General features: G+C 36.8%; 1 protein-coding gene across 1 annotated transcript in view; it reads right to left on the bottom strand.

The window, feature by feature from the left end:
* Positions 1-21,492, bottom strand: part of LOC127626437 (cadherin-10-like) — a 106,695-nt gene that overhangs the window by 72,533 nt on the left and 12,670 nt on the right. The window contains 1 exon segment of the mRNA XM_052102207.1: positions 8,292-8,630. Coding sequence (XP_051958167.1) covers positions 8,292-8,489 — 198 coding nt within the window. The 5' untranslated portion in view covers positions 8,490-8,630.

Here is a 21,492-nt window from a genome sequence, read left to right as displayed (position 1 = left end):
GAAATGGAAAATACATCACAGGGGGTTACCGGAGTAACCGGCACCTGTGGAGCACCTATCGCAGTACAGGGCATGTTATCGGCAAGTATCGCTGACAGAGAACGCCTGCAGGTCCCCAAGCCTCTTGATGGAGGTGAGCGCAATCAGGAGGGCCATCTTCAAGAGAGGGCTTTCAGCTCGACTGACTCTAGCGGCTCAAACAGAGCTCTCAGAAGGCCCAGCAGGACCACGGGGAGATGAAAGAAGAGGTGTGGCCTAGGAGGATTCAGCTTCCGGGTGCTTCCTTCCAAGAACCTGACGATCAGGTTGTGCTTCCCTATGACCTTACCCCCCACTGTGTCGTGGTGTGCCGCTATGGTGGCCACATACACCTTCAAGGTGGAGGGGGACAGCTGCCCCTCCAGTCTCTCCTGCAGGAAGGAAAAAACTGACCCGACTGCACATCTCTGGGGATCTTCACCTCAGGAAGAACACCAACTCGTGAACAAACGCTACTTCAGGGCATAAAACTGCCTTGTATCATGTCTACCACTTCCGGTGACAGGCCACTTAGGTTTTCCGCATCCCATTCAAGGGCAGATGCAGAGTTTCTAGAGGTCTGGGCAGAATATTTCATTCTGGGAGATGTCTGTTGAGAATTCAGCCATAACTGGCACTCCTGGAATACCAAGGTGGACATCGCCTTCCCCAGTGCTCACGCAGTGACCTTCGAAATCAGTTGCTGAGCGCATCTCCTACATCACCTCGGAATCAGGACTACGCATGTGTAGTTCTTTCAGTGCTTTGGCCTGGTGGACTTGCAGGAGGAAGGAAAGCTGTGACAACAACATTGCCATGGTCATGTTCTACAATGTTAACATGAACAATCCACGAACGCTGCCTCAGTTTGAACGTGACCCAGACAGCACCCGTGGCCATCGGAGGCAGAGAGATAATGACCGCATCCAAGAATCACAACACAAAGACGGAAAGGCATCTTTAAAAAGTCACATCTTCAAAAAGATGTTCATGTCAATGTGTTGCTCTAATAGATGAAATATACTCTTTGCAGAAATATATACTCTTTTAGCGCTGTCAAAGCACCCAGGGACATATCCTGCACTAATCAGGCAGAAGGAGAGAAAGCCGCTGGAATGCACCATACATCCAACAGCATTTGCTTCTTCAAGTTGAATGGATCGGCAGTGAAATTCAGCTCGCTGACACTTCTCAGCTCTATAGAAAATATCTGAATGAGTGGTTGCAGCCAGCTCATTTTATACATGTATGTCTGAGGAAGTGGAATGCAAATTCCACTAGCCAATTCTCATTGGCCTTTTCTCAAAGATCAGAGGTGTTTGGGGCTCCCAAGAGCGACCCCTAGTGTCACTACATTGACACAACTTCGAGTGAGTGACAGAAGGGGAACACACTTTCCAGGCAAAACATTTAACAAAAAAGCAAAAACAAATGGATACAAATTTATTTAACAAAATAAAAATGTTGGGTTTCAAGTGTAAAACAGTGTTTGTTTTTTTTTTGTTGTTTTTTTTTTTTAAATAAAGACAAATGTATATGAACACATTCTGGTTGTCAAACGTTGGGTGAATATGTTCACAGTTCATAAGATGTCATTCCTCCTAATTTATCTGTTTTTTTGGAGTTATTCCCCCAGTTCTTTAGCATTCCACAACCTTTCTCTTATGAAACATCTAACAATAATAATAGAAAAGACAAAATTGCACACAAAAAAGTTATAAATATATATATATATATATATATATATATATATATATATGTAGGTTCTTTAGTGACCCAAGACTTGTAATAGTGACACAATATATATTTCTACTTTTATAAATTATATTATTTATGATTATTTGATATATATTTAAGATTACTTCCACAGGATATTTCTTTCTTTGTTTTTTACAAGACAAATACATTTAAGGGTTTATGTGATCAACTAAACCTGTGGTAGACTTCATACACCCATTAAATAGGACCATTGGACCAGTTGGTTAAAAATCATTTAAAAAAGGGCTAAAAAAAAAAAAATCACAATTTGTAAGACTATTCCACTGGTTTTGATATACTATATTTAATGCAATAAATTTCATTCATGGCCATGGCAATGTTGTTGTCGAGGCTTTCCTTCCTAAGGTCGTGGAGGGCAGGGCATCCTGTTTCGCAGATTTTAAAGTTTTTTTTAATGAAAAATGGACAAGTCAAAATGTATTCTTGTGGTAATCCAAGGGATTGAAGTCGGCTGGCATTGCCGTGTCTGACAAAATGCGCAATTCCTGACACTGTAGTACTATCAGCTATTATTTTATACCACCAGCTCTTATAAAGTGCTGGTACTGTGTTCTACTCCTGCAACATAATGAGGGGGGTGTTTGCAAATTATGCAGTTATGTCTATATCTAAATATGACATGTTTGATATAAGGGATAATAATAAGGAAGATATTTCTATCAAATATACATATTTTCAAAATACCTTGTTATCTATGCATTAGAGAGGGGATATGCAAAATTATGTTTGGAGGGGAGCACCAGTGTAAAAAAGTTTGGGAACCACTGATCTACTAAAACGCAAACAGCGTGTGAAGTTGTGTTTTCAGCAAATAAACAGCTTGACATATTCATTTTGAAGCGTGCAGCACATGCAGGCTGTATATTTATTTAATTATGACTGCAGACTTTTGCGGTTTGATAATCACATTAGAAAAAATTATTATTTAAATTTTTGTAATTTTTAAATCAGTGTAACAGGACTAACAGAGCACATTTGGAAAAAGTTGTGTGTCAGTCAGGTAGTGCACGGATATTGAAATGAGTCATTGCTTGATACTACCAGTACTGAATGAACTCTAGTACATGCCACTTCTAATTTAGGTAAGTACAGACCAATTTCAGCAGCAAAATTTTGACAAACTGTTACCAAATTTACAGCGATATCAGTCTGCAAATAACACAAATTGAAGTATGGACATTAAACAAATCTAAACTATCTTTTCTGAACGCTTGTTGTCTGCTTTGTCTTAACTATCCGGTCCAACTCAGCCATTTAAAACTTCAAAATGTTGAGCTTTTATGTTTATGTCTTTAGTTTACATGTTTTTAAGATCACAAAAAAAATTATTCTGTCAAGTAAATAAAAACGTTTGACTTGTAGCATATGTGCATAATTAATGAACACATGCTACACACTATAAACGCTTGAAGCACACTGACAGAAGGCTGTTGTTTTATTGGAAGTTGTCTTTCCATATTATGAATTATTTCAAGCCTCACACTCAAATATAAATCCTTTTTAGGGCTTGTCTGTGACAGGGGGCTGATGGTAGCCTTGGATGTATAGAAATAAATATGATATCCCACAAGGCTCTGTAAAGGTTGTTGAATTATCTTTATGAGAGAACCATGATGGCTTCTCACTGGGACTGTAGGCACCCATCCATCAGGTTACACAAAGATCTGTCACTCACACACACACACACACACACACACACACACACACACACACACACACACACACACACACACACACACACACACAAACAGTGGTTAGAAATGTGGAAAATGGATGGAATGAATGATCAAGTTGCTCCACAGTGGTCTATATGAAACAGCATGAGGGTGTTTCCTTCTCCCTCGCCCTCCTACAGTATTTATGGGAGCCCTGTGTCTTTATGGCACTTTAATTGGGAACGATAGTGGATGGTGGAAGAGAAGAGGGCCAAAAGCATGCTATTGCTGTCATGCCAGGAAAAAGCAAGTTGCCAGAAAAAGAGGGAGAGATAGATAGAGAGAGAGAAAAAAGAAGCATCAAAGCTCTGGGAAAGAAGCCAGACCACTGCTGAGTCTGAAACTTCCTCAACTGATGGACTCTTTGCAGTCAACGCTGTTTTGTTGCCTTGTCACGTAAAATGCAATGGTATGAGGGCGGCATCTCTTTCTTATTTTTGATTGATTTATTGTTTTCTTTCTCACCCACTCTCTCCCACTCTCCTCCTCTCGCTGTTGCCGTGCTCTCAGACAGTTTTCTTGTCTGCAATATTCTCCACAACCCAACAACATAAGAGGAAGAGATGTTGTATGTCTGTGCTACCACTCCTCTCTTCACCCCAAACCATCACATGACACTTGTTTACTTGCAAAAGATGAAGGCGATGATGAAAGAAAGCGTCTTCGTCATAAAATTGCACATCAACAGCAACCCCTCTCTTCCCTCCCCTCCACCGTAACCAGGATTATAACTGCTACTTTCCAAAGGACTGCTGTCTTTGCACTTGTCGTTGACGCTGCTGGCATGACAAGCATTCCTCTCTGATCTGACGCCACACAAGCTGCGAAGAGGAGCTCGGCTTTTTGATTTTAACTCAATGCTGTCAAACTGGCAGGGCCACTTTTCAACCACTGTGTCGCATGGAGGCACACAATCCTTGGCCCATAGAGGTTTGACTCTTGTGTGTTTTGGGATAGTATATTTTCTTGGCCTCATCATATCCTTAATGTGATGAAAAAATATCACACTCACAATTTTTTAAAGATATAAATTATAATAGTTTCTATTTATAACAATATTATAATGAACATGACAGTAAATTAAGTAATGTTGTGTTCTGTATGTTCTCTGTTTATTTATGTTTTTGTTTGTTTGTTTTTTCTTCAGATTGTTGCTATTTCCCCAGGTGCTATGCACTAACTTCTAACATGGAAAATTGGCATTTAAAAAAACTATTGAAAATATATAAATATAGGGCAAAATGACTCATTATGAAACAATTTAATAAATATACAAATAAATAATGAAATAAATAAATTACGAAATTGTTAGAAAACTGCAATATCATGAATAATTAAATCACAAAATAAACTAGTTTGCATCTATTTATCATAATCATTTGGTTTTTTTATTTAAAAAAAAATATATATATTTTCATTCAATCATGAGCTTTGTGTCTTTTCATTTTCAGGGTTACGGTTATCAGCACAACACTCAGTGTCGGTGGGTATCACCTTACAAAAACCTTTTTATTGGCTTTCTGGTCAATAAAGTTTTAGGCAATGAGTTTAGGCACGTTTCCATACCTCAACAATTGCTGAGCTTGTTACAATAAAAAATATCTTGTTAACTCTTGCAGATGAAGTTGCCAAACAAAACATTGGCAATGACTTAAAAAAGTTACATTGGATTAATCTTAACTGTCGAGCAGTATGTTAGAGAAGGTAATTATGGAAGAGGACGTCCTACTTTGAAAGGCACACCCACTGTCGTTGAGTGACACCAATAGCCTTAACCCTTAAAATTAAATTGAAGACACAAAGCTTGTGCTTTGTGAAAAATCAACACAAATCTAAAGCTAAAATTAAAATAAAAGGAATATTTATTAGTTTATTTTGTGATTTAATGATCAATTTAATGATTTTTTACAGTTTCATAATGTTTTTAGAGATTTATTTAAAGGGGCTGTAAAATGGAGAAATTTAGACATATGAGAGGTAATTGTACTATTAAAAATATACTTTAAATTTCAGAACTCCAAACTTACTCCCCAGTCTAAAAAGAGCATTTATAGTTGCCCCTCTGCTGAAACATTCTAGTTTTGAAATCTTTCTGTTTGTGACATCACAAAACATTGCTCATTTGTATTTACACATCCTACAAAAGGCTTTCTCGCACCCTTGGCCCCGCCCACTGGTACACAGTTCAATTCAAGATGGCAGGCCTTGTGTGGCTATCTATTCAACATAACACCAAAGGGGTCCCATCTGGACTATTGTGAATTATTTTGTAAATAAACATGAACTACACAGACTCTTTGACAGCTGCCATGTATCTTGCCGCTTTTAAAAGACGTGGTGTCAAGTTACAACTCTGAAAGGGAGAAGCAATTCTCTCATTCAGCTACTGCTTCTATAATGGACGTGTTCTTTCACCCATCTTCACTATTTTAAATTGTTGGTGTAAGTAAACGTAGGACGTCTTTGACGATGGACATCTTTCACAATGGACGATGGATGTCGTTGACCTTTTAAGTGTGTTTCCGGTGATGTGCACCTCAGTGCGCCTTCAGTATGTGTGTGTGCATAATTTCACCATTCTTTGGACTATGATGTGTTTATTTTTTTCAGCTCATGTCAGCATGGATTGCTTGTGAACAGTCAAAATACGATTCAAGGTTTCCAAGGAAACTTTTATAGTAGGATGAGGCAGTTAAAACACTTCAAAAATGTAAGTAAACTGTTTCATTTCAAATGTCATGACTGTTTGATAGTTTAACGGTTAATATATTCGGATGCAATGTGTTGGATGTGTAAACCCTGAAATTTTGTTTTATAATGTTGAGGTTCATTCTCTTCCAATTGAGTTTTCTAATCTGAGGGGCTGCATGATGTTAGCCAATCACAACAGTGGTCGTATACATTTAAGTTTTAAGTAGACGCTTAGGCCAAAACTGAGCGTTTCAGACAGAGGGCCAAAAACAGGGTGGAAAATGATCATATATAACAAAATTCTGGCTGTTTTGGTGCAAAACTTTTATAACATCATCATTGGACCTCAGGGAAAATAATACAAATTAGAATTTTCATGAGATTGGGTTTGTAGACACTTATCCTATGCACGGTCACGGGTAGTGCTTGAGCCTATCCAAACTCTGTCATGCTGAAGGCAGAGAAATACCCTTGACAAGTGGCCAGTCCATCACAGGGCTAACACACACAGACAACTCTCACTCACACCTATGGGCAATCGTAGTCTCATATTCACTTGACCTGCATGTCTTTGGCCTGAAACCCATGCAAACACTGAGAAAACTCCAAACTCCACACATAAAGGCCCAGGTTGAGCCAGGACTCGGACCGGTGACCTTCTTGCGGTGAGGTGACAATGCTTTCCACTGAACAACCAGGCCCACTTGACCTCCATATAATGCATCTTATAATGAAACATCTAAAATCAGGTGTTTCTCCCTTCTTCTTTTTTCACTTGTCAAAATGTTTCAAACAAAAAATATTTTCTTAGAAATCTTTTTTTAATTGGTTATAATTTTATAGATTTTGTATAGATTGTCCTCAATATCACATTGCATCCAGTTTTTTTTTAATACCCAGAATATTCCTTTAAATGACAAAAAGCAGTTCCTTGACATCATTCATCAGGAAGTGACATCATTTTGAGGGAAAATGATAACATAAGCATTAGTATGTTTACACAATGGGTTTGATGAATTATGTGATGTATATGTATGCTGCAAGCTTGGACATCATGGCTGTTATTATCATGTTATGGTGATAATGTAAGCTTTTGAGTAAATTTCACATCTCATTTAGATTTCTGAATGTCAGGATGTGGTCATCAATATAAAGAGGGCTATTATGGCACTGTTTCCCACACATTGATTAATTCTAATAGCCTGCATCCTCATTGATTTTTTTTCTAATACATCATCTGCTATCATGCCGAAAGCAGGTATGAGTTCATTTGATTTTTGTGATTCATGTTCATCGCTGACCCTTGGCCATGTTAGTGTTTTTCGTGAATGAAAGTAAGGCTGACTGAAATGTTGCTCACATTTATACTGTAGCTCAGCTGGGAGCGTGGCACTAGTAACATCAACGTTATGGGTTCAATTGCCAAGAAACACATACTGATTAGAAATGTATGCTAAAAACAGCACAAGTTGCATTGGATGAAAGTGTCAGCCAAATGTGTACATTAATACATTTATGCTGTTCAAACACCCTAAAATGCTCTTTAGGAAAAAGTACTTTGGTGGAACCAAGGTTCACATGGTAACACCATGGTATATTGATAAACTATATAACGTTAAATGTGTGATTACTATACTACGGTTTTGAAATGGCAATGTATGTCACTTCAGAGAATACCATGGTATTACCATGATAGTACCTTTTCCAAAAAAACATTGTAATACCAAGATATTCTTTGTTGTGTATGGTGTAAATGATGCAGCTCAAAGAATAATGACTCTCTCCACTCACTTTGTAACCACTGTAACATTTGCAAAATTTAGAAAAACTTTGGATTGAAGATTCCTGTTTCTTGGAAGGGTGTCCTTGATTTTGCCAAGCAGAATGTGGTCCTGGATCAACATCTTTTGTTAGTCCCAGAATAACATTACTTTCTAAGATACATAGTCCTATTACTTAACCGTAAACCATAACCCAAACTACTGACAACCCTTGAAATCCAAGAACATGTTCTACTTGGCAAAATCACGGTAAGCTTCCTTGCACTGTTTATTTCCACAAACTAGCTCTTAGAAAATCTGCTCTTACCTTTCCGACATACTGCTTACCAGTTCCGGTCCATTCCTCTAAGAGAAAGAAACTATTCCACATCCATCCTCGTTTAGTGCGGTGTAGCGTCCGTCCATCCCGATCCAATGTGCTAATTCCAGGGACCGGACGGATCAGTGCACTGCTGCAGCCCATCAAGCAGAACAGCAGGAGAAAAGCAAGTTGATTGATTATCATTGTATTGTATCACTCCTGGAGAGTCCTTGATAAGAAATCAATTAAGAAACAGAGCTCTGTGTTGAAGATACTGCTGAATGGTGGGACAGATGAAATGGGGCATCTTATCCTTAATTTCCTTCAATTCGTTCCTCTTTGGACCTGTAATAGACAGAAAAAAAAAATAAGAAAAGATTTGAATGCAAGATCAGTTGAAAGCCATTAAACATTAGTTTAAATTGTACGACTGATCAGAACACTCTGGAAACAGATGTTAGTTGACAAAAAATTGGGTTGGCTTACTAGAAAAAAAAAAGACATTGTTAATAGTTAATGGTCGGAATGCACAAAAGGTGCACAACCCCTTTGCACATTTAAAGACAATGCAAGAGTTGATTCTTGACAACATGGAGGACACAGGGCATGTGGTTGTTAATGCAGATTTGCACTGGAACTAGCAGGAAAAATATGGATTGGACAGCAGTTGGTGAGACATGGGCAACAGTTTGATGGGGGTTTTGTTGGCTTCCACATTTCAGTGTCACACTCTCCTTTATAACTCTTTTGCTCTCTCAAAATGTCATTGGTAAAATGTCAAATGAACACACCTTAATCATTTAAAATCCATTCTAGCTTCTGCAATTATTTGCAAAGTGTGTACACTAGAATGGAGTGAAACAGTCTGGACCAATAATCTCATTAATTGTTTCCATAGTGGAATGTTTTTAATGATAACTTCAAAACCTTTAAAAACAGGCCTACCTTGAGGCCAAAGGTTGTTAATTGATGGTATTTGCCCCTGTCGAAGCCATCAGTCCATGTATTTCATTTTCATTTTCTTTATACATTGTGTTTTATAGTGTAATATCTTGTTAAGAAATGAATCCCGAAGGGAAATTGTCCACCAATCATAGAAACGTGACTTACAAAACGTTCCAAACATGCCCTGCAGCATGCGTCCACTTCCATGATGCACTGTGAATGACACAATCATTCTCGCTAAACAATCAAACTACTTATTTATTTACTACTTATAATATTTTGTAATACAATTAAAATAATTTTTTTCTATGATTATTATTAATATAAGTCAATAGTTGTATATTTCTTCCATAATTTCTTATTTGATGATGTCATTCTCAATGCTTAAGGGGATTGCAGTTTTTTTCCCCCATTAAATATACTGTATTTATTACACAATAGTCTTTTACCTTTGTATATATATATATATATATATATATATATATATATATATTTTGCTTCAAATCACAGTTTGTAATGTTGGAATTCTCCTTGGAGCTGGTTGGTTTGGTTCATGGCTTAGAAGTAATTTCTGAAGGATTGTGTGAAATCCCTCTAGAAAAATAAATAATTGGAAAAACACTTATGTAGCCAAGGTGGCTGAAAAAGTAGGCAGACACTGTTGAACTTGATAGCATCCGTGACAGGCATGCGCTACAATTTGGTTATGATCTGGAGATTTCTGTCACAGACTAGTTGCAGACTTAACATGAAAATGTGACAAGCTTCAGTCTTGTAGTTTGCACTTTGCTTAAAGCTGAAGAATGTGATTTTTTTATTGTTAAAATACATGTACTTTGTACTTTCTACTATCCCTGCTATATGTGAGAAAGCCATTGTACATCTATTATCCTAAAATCTCAGTGGCAGTATCAAAACATTGAGCATCCCGAACCAGCCTAACAGCAATGTTGGCTGAACCAGTGGCACAAGTCTGGGGTGGGACCATGTTTATCCAATGAATGGCAGATGGGGGTAGTGTTGGGGAAATCAGTTAAAAAACAATCATTATTTTTGACTGTTTTTACTATGCGTAACCTCCTTTACAGACATTTACCATATGCATATTGCCATCCAGACAAGTGACTACCGAATTTAATGTTATGAGAAACAGGAGATAATACAGACTGTTAATGCCTCATGTAAGATTATAAATGCAGAATAATTCCAGCAACATGATTTGGATCTAGGAAAAACCCAGCATTTCAGTTTGGAATGTTTCCACGTCATAAATGACAGGCCCTCTGCTGGATCCCTCCCCACACAGATTTAAACCAGGCTGTTCTGTGTAAGGTTACAAGGACCATCAGATTTGCACAACTGGAATACCAAGACCTTTCATCTTAATCCAGGAACATTATACACAAAGTCACAATACTTTACCTATTTAGCTCTCTAGAATTTACAGAATGCATTTAAATCCATGATTTATACAAGACCTAGTCTTGATAGGTAATTCTGAAATTGCTTTGAACTGTGGTAACTTGTATAACTGACAAATTAATGATTATAGCCTGATGTACCTCTTTAAAATATGTGTAATATTTCATCCATATTGTATAACCAATTAATTAACCAGAATTATTTTGTAACCAGGGATATTCATGTTTTGTTACCTACACATATAACAAAATGTCATGTTTAGTATGTAAGCGTTCGCTGGTGTATGCAGAGAAAGCTGATGACAACGAATATCATGACTCTTGTACCATTCTCAAGATATAAAAGTTCATGATTAAATGTGCACTATTTTTGAGCGGGACATTTTTAAGAATTTGAAACAAAGAACCATAACTGAACTGTTGGAAAAGACAGCCCAGTTGACCATGTGACTCTGAAAAGTCACTTCTGATTGGCGCAGGACACCTTTGGGTATGCGGCCAATTTCAGTTCAAATATTTCCAAACAGGAAGAACACGCCCTGTTGCCTCTCTCGACGTCCCGAGAAAACTCATCACTCTCTATGGCCTCGCTTCAAAGCTAACCCCATAATTCATACAAACAGAATCAATATTCATTCAGAGATCCAAAACATTGATGGAACGAACTTTCGACCAAGAACCAAGCAACACAAAGAACACAAGGAAAACACCAAAGACACGCGAGTACATCTCCAATATTGTGCTCAAAGTGCTGATGTATTAATTAAATAATTTGGGTAATCCGATAGCAAATCGATGTAGACTCAAGAAAGAAGGATAAATGGTTTTAAGGTATTGTCAACAGACTCCATAAAGTTAATTTTCACTGTACTTATCCTTTATTTCAAATTCTGTCACTTTTCACCAAACTGTCTCATGTATATATCTGTTAGATTAGATTTATGTTTAGAGTAGTAATAAAAGTTTGTTTGTGTTCAAAGACGACGTAACTGTGTTATAATTTCATCCCTATTTCTAAAAGATTTCGCTTCAAAGCTGTACCTAAATACTTGTGATATTATTTTCAATAAGCCATGAGAATAATATCATTCCAATAAGTGAATTAATCATAATTCACTTATTGAAGCTAATTCCTTACAGTAGAAATTGTGAGCTGATACAAATAGACGTTGTATTACGATTGCAATGGTGGAGAATCTATTAAGACAAATAATCTCGTTATTTGTTATTTAAGTATAATAGTTGTCGAACGTGACTAATTCCGTTATACATTTCATTACCTAATAAGGCACAATAAGGACAGTTTAATTTAGTTCATAGCTCACATATTTCAAAGCCCTAAATTCCCTTCTAAATTTAGCATACAAAATATCCTTACATACAATGGTGTGAGAATGAGGGCAATTTAAAGTTCACTTCAAAATGTCACATTTCCTTTATTCCCTACACTCAAGTGCCCATAAGTTATGATCTTTGTCTTGTTTTAGACTAATATATCTAGATATCTTTTAAACAAGTTCTGTTAACCTGAAAAACATTATATTTTTAAGATATTAACTTGTTTTCAAAGAATATATCTTATCCCTGGAATTTTATTTTTTATTGTTGCAAGCATAAATCTATGCAATTTTGCTTCTCAGAAAATATTCTTAATCGTTTTAAGACACATATACATATAAAACTGGAAACAAAACAAAGATTATAAAATGATGTGTGCAGTGTTGAACTATTGTCTGACATAATTGGATTACTAAAAGAGCTTTTTAAAAACAAAAAGTGCAAGCTTACCTTTTTTTGTATTTGAATGTCTGTGCATCCACTACCTTATTAAAGCTTATATTTGAATACCTTTTCAATTAGTTAAATAAAACGAATATAGCCTAATTTTAGCTGGATAACGTTTCATTTTGATTCATGTGCTTAGCTACATACTTTTTTATTCTAAATGCTGTGTATTTAATGAAAAGCAGTGTTTATAATCAGTCTCTTCAGTTCATTACTTGTCCAGCTGGAGTCGCCAATTCACACAGTAGTAAAGAGTCCTTACGCAAGGGGTACAGCTTGCGTGGCAGTCCGCCCATTTTCACGTCAAGTTTTCTTTTTGTAAATCCCATCGTGAGCTTGAGGAGTGGGGAACATTTATACATGAGGCCCCTGGTCACTCGGTGGTCTCTAATTAATTGAACTTTATTGGCCTGAATGTCTTTAAACAATTACTCACCTTTGTCTAATTTTGAGGTTCTCTCAACGCATCCCAGTCAGAACACAAGTTCTCAAAGAGTCAGTATAAAACTCAGTGCCCACAAAATGCTAATTACTTACACCGCTATGACTCAAACTACTGCAAAAAGAGCAAAAGCAAAGGCTCACTGAAGCAGACTCTCCTTTAGGACTAGTTCTGATAGGTAATTTGGAGAATGTATGCATAATTTATTGGCTTTTGGAAGTTAATCCTAATAAATCTTTCCTCCCTCATTTGACAAGAGCCCATTTTCCAGGAGTCTGTACAAAAGGCCAAGAAGCCAGGTTTGCTTGACAGGCATTCATTATGGCACACATCTCTAGGGGTCTCGCGAACAAATGAGGAGCAGATTCATAATGTTGTGGCGTTTTTGTTTAACGATCTGAATCAAAGAAAAGAAAGAGGAGGCTTGGGAAATGGGGAAAATTAAGAAATAAAATACACAGAGTGTCAGTAGGGCCATCATGAATGAACAAAGTGATTCCTTTCTTTGTCTTTGAGCAAATTAAGGCCCTGGTTCTATTTGATGTGACTAAAGTTGTGCATGTAAATGAACATTATCTTGTGAATACGAATCAAATAATTTACTTAATGAGATACGGATGAAGTTAGGAATTATTCACCAGGCAGCGTTTGAATGTGTGCAGAATACAGTAATTTGTGGAATCACTGGCTCCGCTAATGCGAGTAATGAATTCTGTCAGACCCAACAGAAGAGGCCTTTTGTGGCCCAATCTTGCGGTTAGACATACGTTTTGACGGTGCTCAGGATTAGCAGGTAGGGAAGAACTTTGACATTCAAAAGGCCTGCAGATGAAGGGTCTGCAGATTTAATTCATGAAGATCATGAATTAAACATGTTTTTTTATGAGACCAAGCTAAGACTTTCACATCTGATATGAATTCACATTGGCATAAATTGAGACTGTTGCTCTGTTCCAAAACCTAGTGAGTTGCCTACAGATATAGTATTTTAAATAATTGTAGCCGTGCTACCGATAGGGAAGGCTGTTCTATAAGGTAGGCATCATAAACAAATGTCTAAATCTGTATGACTTCCATGGAAACACAAAAGGAGACGTTAGTACATCCTTGGTGGTCACCATTCACTTTCATTGTAAAAAAATATGCAATAAAAGTGAACGGTGACTGAAGCTAACATTTAGCCTAAAATGAATTGTCTTCAGAGAAATTGAACAAGAAATGAAAGGTGCTGTAAAAAATTTTTTTGTTTGTTATTCATGGAATAGTATTCCATTAGAGCCACTATCAAATGAAACATAAAAGCAAAACATATTCCCCGCTGGAAAACTCTCGCCAAAGACAGAAATTTGTGGAGGAAACAGATTCACAGGATGTCTTCATCGGACACGATGGACAGCTGATTGTACAATATTGTGTTAAAATTTCAATATGAACCCAAACATTTTCAAATAAGATTAATTACTCAGACTCAAAACGTTATTTACTTTAATGTCATACCTACTGACTGTAACTACGTTTCCATCCAATGATTTTTTGCGGAAAAAGTTTTAGCGCATCAAAATAAAGCTGATGGAAACACACATTATCGCTAAAATGTCACAAATGTCGACATAATATTTTGCCGTTTAACTCAAGCGCATAAACTCTATGTCGATACATCAAATGTCGTGAAAAACTGGTTTGGAAACACTTTTTGTCGATAAAATTGGCATTAACGCAAAAATGTAGTGTCACTTGTGTAATGTGTTATAGCTGGCAGGACACAGGAGTAGACGAAGACGATGATCCCAAGTGCAGTTTATTTTACAAGTTGAGTGAAATCCAACGTGAAGTGGAAAAAAACAAAGCATAAACATGACTTGACATAGACTATGATACATAAACATGGATTTTGACTTAGCAAGACAATGGTACACCAAACAATACTCGACAAGAGACAATGGCAAACATGAGGGCTTAAATACACTGACATGGGTAACAAGACAATAAGAAGAAAACCAATCACAAGATTGAACTAATAAGACAATGAAACAATAACCAATAACATAACAGAACTGATCACAAGTAAACAAGACAATAAACCAATGAAAACAAGACAAATGAACATGGAGGGAAAACAGGACATTACATGACTAGGGAAACAGGAACTAAAATTTTCAAAATAAAGGACATGGAATCAACAGAATTGACCAATCATAACAGACAGGGCCAGCTGACCAATCAGAGCAGACTGGGCTTTTCGGAAAGGGGGCTTTAAAGAGACAGGAGCTATAACAGAGCATTTCAGACAGAGAGTTAAAAGAGGTGCTGCAGCAATGTACAGTATGAGAAAAAGAATGTGTTTTTTGAACATTAAAGCATGTAAAACTATTCTATTAGACCCCAAAATAAAACGATGAACCTGTAAATGAGCATAATATGGGCTCTTTAAAGTGATGCCTTTTCATTCATGGTTGTAAGATACATAGGGTAATGTGTTTATAAACACTTTATTATGTTGTTTTTTTTACAAATACTAGTTTTCTTCCTGTAGCAAAAGCTGTTGATATAAAGCATTCACAATTATCAAAAATAGGTTTTCATATACTTGAAACACTGAAAGGGGACCAAAATATCATAAAAGCTCTCTAATAGAGAAAAACTAATTTTATGACAAAAAGATAAAGGATACTTTTGTAATAAGTTGACAATATTATGAGAGAGAGTCATCAAGAAATGGTAAAACAGTACAGAACATAAAGCTGTACATGTTTCCAGGTTACCTAACATTAAATAGGTTGGTGTCAAAATCACATAACATAAGAGTAGGGTTCTCTGTGACAGCTGTAGACTTTGTAAACAGCAAAAACGAAATGTGTCCATGGACCACGGACATTGATGCTCTTCGTCTGTCAATCATTTGACTCTTTCTGATAGTGTTGTATTTGAAGCTGATTATTGAGGCTATGATTCATAATCTTTGTCAGTTGAGGGCGCTATTGTGCCACTGCTGATTTTGACAGCCACAGGAACAAACAATGCTCGTCTTTTGCTCGGTTATGGACTCAAAATTATCTTTGGAGGGTGGGTTTGGAATGAGGGGTGTGGCTAATTCAACGGTCATGTGTAAGTATCAAAAAACCTTTAACAGATGATGATGCTAAACCTATTTGCAAGTGGGGTATGACAAATATATTTGTTTTCTCATCTGAAATCAGACTATTTTCCATAGCCCACTGGCATTTTATTTAAGCTTAAACGTAACATTATGAACTATCATGAAGAATGACCAAAATCTTGTTTTAAAAATGTTTAGTCATTTTTTTCCTGGAGACAAAGACAAAATACTGAGTAAGATCATTTATTGTGTGTGTGTGTGTGTGGGGCAGTAGGCAGCGAGCCAGATAACTTGGATTTGGAACAGAGTTTGTCTATGTAATGAAAATGCAGACCGCATTTTAGTTTGAACTAAGGGTTATACAATCATCAACAGCTAGCATATAAAAATCAGCTCAAGCCTCAGCAGTGACCTTGATGGAAAGATCCATATACGTAAATATCCATCAGTCAGTGTCATGGTCCACGACCAAGTTGACTGATTTAATGCTTTCTATGACACATCCTGCATTCGCGGCCTTAACTCAAGGGCAAGTTGGGACAAAGGTGAAATGAAAATGCTCAGGCATGCATATGTTTATTGCTCACAAATTCAAAGCTTACTGAAGTCTGCTCAAATGATTTGTGGTTCCAAATGTTCTCTTACTCATTAGAGTATCAGTTTTGTTGTTTGTGTTTTGTTTTTGTTTTTCAATTTGTATATTTCTTGTAAAATTCCAAATGTTGAAATACAAGTAACTAAAAAGAGCTATATATAATTGTGGATAGCATTATATATTATTAGCACATAGATATGTGATGAGACTTTTGGTAGTGGACTGAAAGAATCTGAGCAACATTTGAGCCATTATTGCGATCTCTTCTGAAACTCCAGAGATAATCTCATGGGAGTTTATGAGGGGTCATTCCATGTCAACTCATACAGAGATCCCCGGTACAAGTTTTTACTGGTGAGAGATAGACATAAATGATGATGAAAGCCAAAATATGAAATGCCATGGATCAATATTTTTAGAGTAATACGTTTTTGTGCAAATTACAATTTTCTCCCATGGTTTTTGAGCAAAATGACAGGTTAAAAATGCCTTAGAAAGATGACATTACCATTATTGTATTTTTACACAGAGATAGGTAGGTATATTGCTAAAATCAGGTGAAAGCCCTTGTTGCATTAATTGCCAATGTTGCAAGTCCAACATTTTAGGAAATAATTATTTTTTGTGTTGTTGTTTCCAAAGTTTAAGTGCCTTTTAACTCCAGAAATATGAAATATGTCATAATATACTTTTAGATTCTAGTTCAGAATAAACTTTGCTTTTTGTTTGCTAATTTTTAATGCCCTATATGGTTAAATCCCAGAGATTTGGGACTCTCAAAGTGGCTTCATAAATAAATTGTTCAATGTATAAATTTTCAATGGTAGAAAACCTGATACTTTGGTCTTGGAAGAAACTGATGAGAATTTTGATTGTAGACTTTGATATCTTGGAAACTCTGAGAGTAGTTTGAGACATAGTAGAGATCTCCACATGTGAGATTAGTTTATCTTTTTTTTTCCAGGAGAAACTCTAAAAAGCAGAATAACTCAAAACTAAAAATTCCATCATAATTTACCTTCATGTTGTTCCTGACCGGTTATGGCATCTGTACAACACAAGAATGTTGACGCCACTCTTTCCAATATAATGAAAGTGAAAGGTGCCTGAGCCTGCCAGTCCCTAAAATTCTGTCTAGCATCTTCTTTTGTTTCCACAGAGGAAAGAAATTCATGCGTTTTTGGAACAACAACACACATAAATGAAAGAATTGTCATTTTGAGGTGAACTATCCCTTTAAGCAAATAAACATTCTTATCCATGCATACGTTTACTGCGCACACTTTCAAAGCTTGCTGAAGTCTGTTGAAACGATTTGCGGTTCCAATTGTGCATGAGTGCTGTTTAAAAATTGACGTTCTCCTCCTCGGGGTGCTTTTGTTTTTCATTAGGCACGCATAGCTGAGTTATCAAATCACACTCTGTACACGTTTTTTTTTTTTTTCTTCAATTTTACACAACATAATAATGGAGTGCGAGGCACTGTGTATATCCAGCTCTGTCAGGGAGATGTTAGCACGGCAGTGGTGAGATGATTGCTTGTGAAAATGATGAAGATGGCTTGTGAAAAGCACAGAAAGGAGACTGTGTTTCTGTGATGACTGTGGGCATTGCAGGGTGCCAACAAGCCAGAAATTTCGTATTTTTTTATTTTTTGATTGTTCTCACCCACGCTCTTAGTTTAGCCCCTCCACGGCAATGTCAAGAACGTTCTGGAAAGAATTGCCAAACTCATACCATTAATGCATGGCGATTTTCATGATTGCATTTTCTAATTATCATTCAAGGCTGTCCTTGAGTTTTAATAGCATTCTGGATATTCATCTTTGATACGGCATGCCTATTAAGCTTTAGGCCAGTGTCTCTTTTTTTTAATGCCTGTGCAACAAAGAAAACAAATCCTTGCCAGATGTTTAGGGCCGTCACTTAATTATCTCACATTGATTAGTGCATTAAAAAGTTATTTATGAGTATGGGAGGATCTGTGATACTGTATGGGGAGGGATGGAAAAGGCAAGGAAGTCGAGCGAGGAGGGAAGCGACGGAGGAGTGTTCTCACTTGTCCTATTAAGGGCATCTAATTAGTGTGCATACTGTATGTGAATATAGGCGTATGTGGACATTTTAGTTGAGGGATAATGAGGTAATGTTATGTAATAATTAATTAATTGACAGAGCACGGTATGTTGTTCTATGGAAAACTCAGAATGGCTGACCCCTTGATCCGCATAACACTATTAAAACAGTACATGCACCTCTTGAAACGTATTATGTGGATGGATGGACAAACCATAAAGATTTCTATAATGTATAGTCCTGATTGACAGTGATACACTGCCAAAGTCTACAAGATCAGACTGGGACACAGACATTTTCAAACACGATACACATACTCACGATAGTCTGTTTATGTAATTGACGCAGTCCTGTCTGCGAGGTACTGCTATATTTCTCCCGAGGTTTATAAAAGCAGCCTGGGGCAGCGTTGTCTTTAGTGAATACATCTGCTGGAGTTCAACACAGCCTCGTTCGCTCATGCTATCTGGCTCCAAACACTCTTCTCTCTCTCACTCCCAGTATATTCCCCCTAAGACCGTATCAGACATGGATCATTTAGGGAATCTGGGCTATTTCTATCTACACCTGACTGTGTTTTGATGGATGTCTGGAGCCATATGTGGGGTAAAGCAGCTCGTGCCCGTTTTACTCAATATTGCTTGAGGGAAGCTTTTCCTTTACTCCGTTTTAAATAACCTTGAGATATTGAGACTGCAGGTGTTAAAGGATGGCGACTTCATTTATAAGTTGGATGGGAGAACAATGGGAGGCGCTAAGGGTTGGTCTTCCAGGGCTTAAGCCCCTAAAATAATTGTATCACTTTTGGAGCAAGATTTGGAACTATTTTGCATAAAATCTGGTTTATTTTGCCATTTACTTTGCTGCAAAGTAATTTTAAATGATGGTGCATCCTGCGTTGACTTTGATACTTGTAGATGCAAAAAGTACCAAATATAAAAAAAATAAATAAAAAAAAAGCGAAAATGTGGATTCCTGTAAGGCTTTTACAATGGAAGTAAATGGGGCCAATCTAAAATCTTTAAAATGCTTACTGTTTTAAAAGTATAGTCACAAAACATAAACAATATGTGTGTTAACAAGATTTCAGTGTTATAAAATCACTTGCTAACTAATTGTACAACTTGTTACTAATTTTACACATTGCCATGATGATGTAATGTCAACAAACCCTGAAATGACTGTAAAAATGCTTATTTAAACAACTTTACAGCAAAACAGAAGAATTAATGTAAATGCTTTTAAAAAATAATAAGCTTTACATTTCTGTCTTTAAACCCTCCAAAAATGTACCCCATCCACTTCCATTGTAAGGGCCTCACTGTAACTTCAATTGTTGCTTTTTTTAAAAGAAAAGGACAGTCAAGTCAAAATATTTATTTTGTTATTCAACATGCAGCAAATGCTGTCGATTGAGCTTAACTTGTATTGAACCCAGAACATTCCTTTGAGACACAAGGCCATTTGCAGTCTTTGCAAAACAATTTTTATGACACATTGCCATCTCATAAGCACTAATTTTACCAACCTTCAGTTCCCTTTATTTCCAAAATGTAAAAAAAAGAAATAAATAAAAAATGCCTGCCGAGGAATGAAAGATGTGTACCTTGACATCACATACACTTAATAATACACCATTCAGCCACAACATTAAAACCACCTGCCTAATATTTTGTAGGTCCTCTTCATGCCACCAAATCAGTGCCAACCTGCATCTCAGAATAGCATTCTGAGATAATCTCCTCACCAAAATTGTACAGAGTGGTTATCTGAATTACCATAGACTTCAGTTTGAACCAGTCTAACCATTCTCTGTTGACCTCACTCATCAACAAGACATTTCCGTCCGCAGAACTGACCCTCACTGGATGTTGTTTTTTGTATTTTTTCTCAATATTCTGAGTAAATTCTAGAGACTGTTGTGTTTGAATGTTATTAATTAATTAATTAATTGATAAATAGTCACACATTATACATACATTTCTGCATATACATGGTGAAATTATTTATTTTTCACATATCCCAGCTAAGCTGGGGTCAGAGTGCAGGGTCAGCCATGATACGGCACCCCTGGAGCAGATACACAAATACTCAAACCAGCCCATCTGGCACTTATCTAATGATTATCGCATGATTGTTGGTGCCAGACGGGCTGGTTTGAGTATTTCTGTACCTGCTGATCTCCTTGGATTATCATGCACAGCAGTCTTTAGAATTTACTCAGAATGGTACCAAAACATAAAACATCCAGTGAGTGGCAGTTCTGTGGACATAAATGCCTTGTTGATGAGAGAGGTCAACAGAGAATTGCCAGACTGGTTTGAACTAACAAAGTCTATGGTAACTCAGAAAACAACTCAGTTCAATTGTGGTGAGAAGAATAGTTCAGAATGCTATTCTGAGAGGCAGGTTGGCACTGTATTGGCGTCATGAGGGGGACCTACACAATATTAGGTAGGTGGCTGATCGGTGTATATAGACTGCATGCAGTTTGAAAGACTGAAATATTGCTCTGGACTTGTTTGATATTGTATCTGACAATTGAAGCTCCCTCCTGTTCTATCCAGGCATGGTCAGATAAGAATGGGCATACAGATTGTTTTTAAGATGTACTATCCATCACTAGATAATTTTAAATATGTGGCTAGGCTTTTGTCAGTAGAACGTATGTAAATGTACAGTGTGTGTGTGCATGTATATGAAAGTAAAGTCATGAAGATTTAAAATTGTATCAGCCGTAATAATGACTGGGATTCATTGCTACTTGCCATTGAATTTTGTGCCACTTGGTGGAGCTAACTCTCTCTCAGATAACAGTTAATGTTCATTCTGTCTCTCTCTATCAC

The sequence above is a fragment of the Xyrauchen texanus genome, chromosome 33 (assembly GCF_025860055.1).
Source record: "Xyrauchen texanus isolate HMW12.3.18 chromosome 33, RBS_HiC_50CHRs, whole genome shotgun sequence".
NCBI classification, from domain to species: Eukaryota; Metazoa; Chordata; class Actinopteri; order Cypriniformes; family Catostomidae; genus Xyrauchen; species Xyrauchen texanus.
This window is presented reverse-complemented; position numbering and strand designations above follow the sequence as displayed.